This window comes from Drosophila hydei, unplaced genomic scaffold (assembly GCF_003285905.1).
Source record: "Drosophila hydei strain 15085-1641.00,03,60 unplaced genomic scaffold, DhydRS2 tig00008119-arrow-pilon, whole genome shotgun sequence".
NCBI lineage: Eukaryota > Metazoa > Arthropoda > Insecta > Diptera > Drosophilidae > Drosophila > Drosophila hydei.
The window spans coordinates 984330-991109 of record NW_022045830.1 but is presented as its reverse complement, the minus strand read 5'-3'; the positions used below and the strand labels follow the sequence as shown (position 1 = coordinate 991109).

General features: G+C 42.9%; 3 protein-coding genes across 3 annotated transcripts; all 3 read right to left on the bottom strand.

Moving 5' to 3' along the window:
- Positions 1-291: 291 nt before the first annotated feature.
- Positions 292-3374, bottom strand: LOC111596584 (chondroadherin). Its single transcript, XM_023310863.2, has 2 exons — positions 2750-3374; positions 292-1942 (listed from the first exon to the last, which is right to left on the bottom strand). Exons 1-2 carry the CDS (start codon positions 2771-2773, stop codon positions 395-397), a joined length of 1572 nt encoding a protein of 523 aa, XP_023166631.2. The 5' UTR covers positions 2774-3374; the 3' UTR covers positions 292-394.
- A 1190-nt stretch (positions 3375-4564) lies between these two features.
- Positions 4565-5552, bottom strand: LOC111596645 (mitochondrial import inner membrane translocase subunit Tim22). The gene is made up of 3 exons (XM_023310945.2): positions 5064-5552; positions 4805-4998; positions 4565-4735 (listed from the first exon to the last, which is right to left on the bottom strand). The coding sequence occupies exons 1-3, from the start codon at positions 5299-5301 to the stop codon at positions 4580-4582; spliced, it is 588 nt and encodes a 195-aa protein (XP_023166713.1). The 5' UTR covers positions 5302-5552; the 3' UTR covers positions 4565-4579.
- Positions 5553-5617: 65 nt separating this feature from the next.
- On the bottom strand, positions 5618-6731 carry LOC111596759 (Golgi SNAP receptor complex member 1). Its single transcript, XM_023311108.2, has 4 exons — positions 6537-6731; positions 6289-6470; positions 5847-6232; positions 5618-5782 (listed from the first exon to the last, which is right to left on the bottom strand). The coding sequence occupies exons 1-4, from the start codon at positions 6562-6564 to the stop codon at positions 5680-5682; spliced, it is 699 nt and encodes a 232-aa protein (XP_023166876.1). The 5' UTR covers positions 6565-6731; the 3' UTR covers positions 5618-5679.
- Positions 6732-6780: the final 49 nt, after the last annotated feature.

Here is a 6780-nt window from a genome sequence, read left to right as displayed (position 1 = left end):
TAAATTCAATTTTTTGTCTTAGCCAAGATTGTCTACTACAAGATTGGCCAATTGAAGTTCTTTAAGCACCAGTGACCACGGTATCCAATCAAAAATGCATAATTCTCTCAAACTGTTTATAAAAATGCATTTTATTTCACAATCATTAAGAACTAACGAAACTTAAGTACAATACAAACATCGATGGCAACACTAGACACTAGGGATATGAAGGCAAGTCTCCTCCAAGGGAGTTGGAATACATATATATATATATATATATATACCATATACTATATACTATATACACAAGCAAATGCATGCACGCAAAGTCTTGTTTGTGTTGTGGCTGAAACACTTTCGTGAACATCTTTGGCTCAGGGCACGTGCAGCAGGTGGGATTGGCGAGCCGGTCTCAGGCATTGGGTGCGCCTGTAGCACCAGCTGCGGCGGCAGCTGCGGCTGCATTATTGAATTTGGTGGTCACCGAAACCGGCTGCAGCTGCGAGAAGGCAGAGAGATTGCTGCCACGCACACTTGTGTAGCGTATGGGCTGGACGCCATAGTCGTTGCCCTTGAGCCGGCGACGCACGCAGACCACAATGAAGCCAATGATGAGGCCGGCGACGACAACGACGCTGGCAATGATCACCGTGAGGATGATATAGCGGCGGCGCAGAAATCTGGGCGGATCATCCTCGACAGCACGATACTTTTTGGGTATGACCATGTTGCAGATTTGCTCAGCAGTTAGATTGGTCAGCGGCAGCCCGGCCAGCAAGTAGGGCGTATCACAGCGAGCGACCGCCAGACTGGGTGACTGCAGTACTTGAGGTGCGCCGGCCTGTTCGAGTGCCTGGAGCAGCTCACAGCTGCAGTACCAGGGATTGCCGGCGATGGCCAGGCTACGCAGCCTTGGCCAGCTGGTCGCATTGGCTGCAGTCAGTGTGAGTGTCGTGAGCGCATTCTGCGAGATGTCCAGTTGCGTTAGATTTCGGCTGGTCAGCAAATCCATGAACTCCAGTCGGTCCAGCTTGGGATTGCGTGCACAGTCCAGTTGCTCCAAGCCAGGTAGCTGCAGAGCGCCTTGCTCAATGCTGCGCAGCATTAACATCTCACTGATGTTCAGGCGACGCAGTGCGTCCAGCTGACGAAAGCTCTGGGCCTCGATCTTGGCCAAGGGATTGCCCGCTAGACTTAGCTGCTGCAGACTCTTGCCCAGCTGCTGTATGCTGGGTGGCACCACAGCGAACTCATTGCCCGAAATGTCCAGCTGATAGAGATTACTCAGCTTGGCAAAGAGCTCGCCGGGCAGCGCTAGCAAACCATTGTGCGACAGATCCAAGCGTTGCAGATTGGCAATGGAAGCCAACGAAGCAGCTGTTGCCGCATCCAGCACACTGAGACGATTGTGGGACAGAACCAATTTTCTCAACTGCGGCGTGTGCTCGAAGAGCTTGCGATCCAGCCGTGAGATGCTATTGTGGCTGAGATCCAAGTCCTTCAGTCCAATTGGCTCGTATTTGGTAGCCTTGAAGGGACCACGAAACAGATCCGGCTTCAGAGCATCGTCTTTGATCTCATTCCAGCTGAGATAGAGACCCTCCACATTGGGCACATCCATAAAGAGCGGCACCTCCAGCTGCTGTATGCCGCAGTGGCGGCACGAAAACGTCAGCGTGCCATTTGTGGCAGGTAGCTGTTGCAGCAGCCGTATGCTGTTGCCAGAAAACGAGGCAACAATCTCCATGTCCGCATGCTGGCTGCCAAACTCCGGCGGCCAGCGTGCCAAAATGTGCTCGAAGTTCTTCATGGCACAGTTCAGAGTCTGGTGCAAGCGATGATTCGTGTCCTGGGCGGACAGGCAGGTGCAAGTCTCGCATATGTTCGCCACGGGCTGATAGGGTATACTCTCCTGCTGGGCCAGTACGACACCCAGCAGCAGAGCCTCAGCACTGACAAGCTGCAAGAAATCATATTTGTAGATTAGCAAACATATGTATGTAAATGTGTGTGTGTGTGTGTGTGTGTATATGTATGTGGCACAGTTCTTAAAGTGAATAACAATTTAGATTAATGAGGAATAGATGCATATTATATTATTTTTCTAAAGGCAAAAATATAAAACAATTTTCTATAGATTTTCTATGCATATCCAAACGAACTACTGAGTAGAAAAAATGCCCTCTATTATCTTTAATATATCTCATTTAAACGGACTAATATATTAAAAAATTATTGAAAGATTAAAAACTTTAAAAAACAAAATTATAAAAAAATTAAATAAAATAAAATAAATAATATAAAATTTTAACTAGATCATTTAGATATTGGCCTTACACATTTAAAGCTTTTATATGATTAATGTTAGCTGCCTTTTTAACTTAATACTATTATTATATACTTATCAAAATAAAATTAAAAAAAATGTATATTATATATCATTTGATAATACTAAATAATGCTTTTGAAAGTTCTACCTATCATAAAAAGGTTTCCCTAAGTCGAGTATTATACACATTATTATTATATTACATATATATTTATATATATATACATACAAATATACATACATACATATATAACCTATCTGAACAACATCAATGTATGTATATAATCTTCACTATGTATTTTATTTAGGTGCTCCATAGCTGACCCTAGCGCAGGAAAAAATAACAACAATTTCAGATAAGATAAGAAAACCGTTCGAAATTTTAGATACAGATACATAGACATGCATGCGACTATATATACTAATTTGTTCACTCACCAGTAGCAAAAATTTGTACTTCATGCTGTAGCTGTATTTATTGAAATTTGATCAACTATTTTGTTTCTTGTTGGTTTTTATGGATAAAATTACAATTGAAAACACTTTTCGGTTTTAATTACACTGTTTTCTTTTTATTTATGTATGTGTTCAGTCGAATTCGATTGCGCTGCGAAATAAACAGCTACCACAAACACTTTTCGAAGTTGAATTGAAACTAAGGTAAATGATTCAAACCGCAGAACGCGTTGAGGCACTATTTGTTTTGATTAGATATCAGCTGGGAGAGCAACACTTGCCGTTACACGCGCGCTCTCTTGCACTCTCGCTCACTCGTTCTCTCACTCGTACTTTACCAAGCAGATACTTTCGCTCTCGGCTAAGCCACTGTGGGCTGCTAGTACAGGGTGTCTTGATTTGGTTTTGTTCTGCTGCAAGGTCGTCTTATGCTGATGCACCCAATGCCAGACGCCAACTGTCTGAAACAATAGACCCGACGTGTTCTTGTTATTGCTCTTTAATTTGAGCAACGAGCGTCAATGATTTCGGCGGATAAGATAGCGGATATGTGTCGCATTCAGCAAGAAGAGCAACACAGTTGACTCAGCTGTTGACTCTCGGTTGCTGCTTGATTCATAAATATTGAGCAACAGAGAAGAATTCCAGGCACAGGAAATATATTAAAGAAATGCCGACTCCAATTAGACGCGAAGAGGCCAATTGCAATGGCAACAAGCGTGTGTGTCACTACGTTCCATTGAACTTTGCGCCATCATCTAGATACACATACATACATACTTAAGCATGCTTGTGTGTGTGTGTGCATGTGCCTGTATGTGTATGCATTGATACAACGAGACAAATTGAGCTGTTCGAAGAACATGCAAATTGATGCCAGCAACAACAACACCAAGTGTCGGCAGCTGGTGTACACTGTACAACAAAAATAACAGAATAAAAAAAATAAGAAAAGCAAATAAATGTTTGTGGTCGCCCGTTGTGTGGCAATTGGTTGCATAAACAAAACAGACCCCGACTGACTCATCGATATTTGTATTCACTGTAAATTTGAATTTTCTTTATATTTTTTCAGACTATTTTTTTACACGCTTAGAAACCGCAGACAACGTTGCACGCGACGCCTTTCAACTTGCAACCTGAAACCCGTTTACGATTTGTTGTTATTGCACTTTTGCAGCTGCCCGCCGTGGTTCATCCTCGTTCTGGGGCTTAAATCAAACGAACAGAAACTGAAAGCGAAACTGAAGCACCGTATGCGACGATCGTTACCTGCCTGTTGCTCAAATTCAACTGAAACTGGAAATCGTTAAAGCGGCAACTACCACAGCAGCAGCAGCAGCAGCAGCCGCAGCAGCAACAGTCGCAACAAACATTCTCTGTCCATGCTGTTGCGCTTGCCTTAAGCTGGATATCGATGGCCGTTCCCACAAGCTGGAAGCGACTGCCCCTTTTACCCCACCCATCGACGAGCCTCCCCAAAAACCGGTCGCTGCCCGAATTTCAGACTGTGGCACATTGTTTATGCCACTGCCGAAATGCGCGACTGCGCATTTCAATGCTTTAATATTAATGTGTAGCAGCTGTGTGTGCGCGCGCGCGTTTGTGAGTGTGTGTGTGTGCGTCTTAAATAATGGCCCCAAATGCAGGAAAAGCTCTTCGTGCAGAGCTCGTTAAACGTTGATTTGCGTGCATTTCCGGTGCGTTCCGCCTTTGCGGCAACTTTAAAGGTTAAAGGCATAAAAACCAGATTTGTAATTAAGAACACACATTTATAGGAGCTACATATACAAACACGACGTTAACTACGCCTTATCTCATATGCATATAGTAATCAATCGCCGAGGAGAATGCCGCAAAGCCCAAGCCGCCAATGATACCTGCCTTAATGCCCGCTCGTAGACCAATTAAGCCGCCGGTTATGCCGCCCGCATAGGTACCGTTACGCCAGTCGGTTACGCCACGTTGCTAGTAAATAGAAATACATATATATAAATTCATGTGAGTGAACAATAGACAAGCCCCCGCTTCACTTACGCTTTCTATGGTGCATTCGACAACAGAGAAGACGGCGCCAATTAGCGCAAAATTCTTGGCATACGAATGAGTTGTGCCGCGCATCTCGCGAAACACCTCACGTGCCGTCTGTTTCTTTTCATTTGCGAATGGATCCGCCATGTTTGGATTCACGGAGGCGCTGAACAGACCCAAAGCTGCGCCAAGTCCGTAACCTGCATGGATAAACAAATAAACATGTGTCAAATTCGTAATATTTATATCGTCAGTTTCAACTCACCCATAACGCAGGCCATGGCACTCTTGAAAGCACAGCTTTCCACGGCAGTTTCTATGAGTTTCTCCTCGTTTGTTTTGATTTTGACTGGCCCATTACTTTTGGGTATAATTATATTCTCGCGGTATCTGTTCATATTTCCCACGAAATGCATGGCCATTCTATCAAGTTCCGCGGTGTCTAGGATTCTGGGCTTGGGTGCCCCATCGACCTTCGGGTCAACGTTGGGTGCCACTGACATGACTGTATTTACGTTAACAATCTGTGGTTCACACAGTATTTGGATTAAACTATATTAATTTGTTAGGCGTGTGGAAATAGTTGGAATTGTTATCACATCGCATGAAGCAGCTGTTGCGTCAGAGTTGTCAGGAACCATTAAGCTATTTCGATAACACTTCTATCGATTGTGGGCAATTCAACGATTCGTTAACTTTTAATTTAAAAAGTTGCTAAACTAATTTTTAATTTTATTTATATGTTTTTTTGGTTTATTGATGAACTGGCATATACTTAAATATTACATTTTATTGCTATCACAAGTTGATTATACACATACATATACCAAATAGAGAAAAAATACAGAAATAATTGTCAGAAAAGTGTCAAATGCTTCGCCTTAATTAAAGGCATAAATTAGCAGCAAAATGACACAGAAGCCTATTACCGCCCCTAAAATGAGCGAATCTCGTCGCTTTTTGATATTGATGCGCTGTATCAAACTGCAATATACAATCAGAGCTGGAGTTATCGTTTTAAAAAATATACTTTCTTTTGTTATATTACCTTGATATTAAGGGAAAACGATTGGATATGTCGTTAAAGCGAGTCTGCAGTCGCTTGAATGCCTGTCGCTGTGCATGCAGGTTATCGCGTGTCTCGATTGCGATGTTTATCTGATCATTTACCATGTTGCTGGCGCTACTCAAATGCCCACTCTCTTTCATATACATCTCACGACGACTGAGTCCTGAAATCGAGGGACTACCACTAGTGGCTAGCCCTGAGCCACGTAACAGCTCCTCTCGCTCGATGCGCATAGTGTGATTGGCACAGATCTTGTTGAACTCCTGTCTGTAACCATGGAGTATTTCCCTGTGCCGTTGCAGTGTGTGCATTGCAGCGCTTCCCGTTGCAGGCAGTTCTGACATCGATTCATTGAGCGCCGATAACTACACATAATGAGGATCAATTGGATATAATTTATAAAGCATATGAAACATCATACCTTATCGAGCATTTGCTCTATTTCAGCAGATAGTGAATCGAATACATGTTCGCCGAGCAGAGGTGATGTGTCAGCAGCGCTGCTGTTGCTGCTACTTATGCTGCTGCCAGCTCCGATTTTGCTGAATGCCACAAGTTTGAGGTCGATTTCATTTTCTAAGGTGCGCGCCTGCTTGCGTAGCACTTGGTGTTTGTTTGAAAAACGGTGTAAGCACATAGGCAAGTAAGCAGTTTAGCACAAATATTTACCATCGTAGCTAGAGCCAACCATTTGCATTTGGTTAAATTATAAGTTTTATTTGCATGTACCAACAAATACAATGAAATTCAACTAGAGATACCAGGGCTGATGAAACAAATCATATGGTATTTTCCTTTTACAAATTAAACGAAGATGCACCATAAAATGAATTAAGTGTTCTAAGCGGGAAAATGAGAACTCTGATTTTCCTAATTTTAACATGTATTCTATTTTGTATATAATAAATAATAA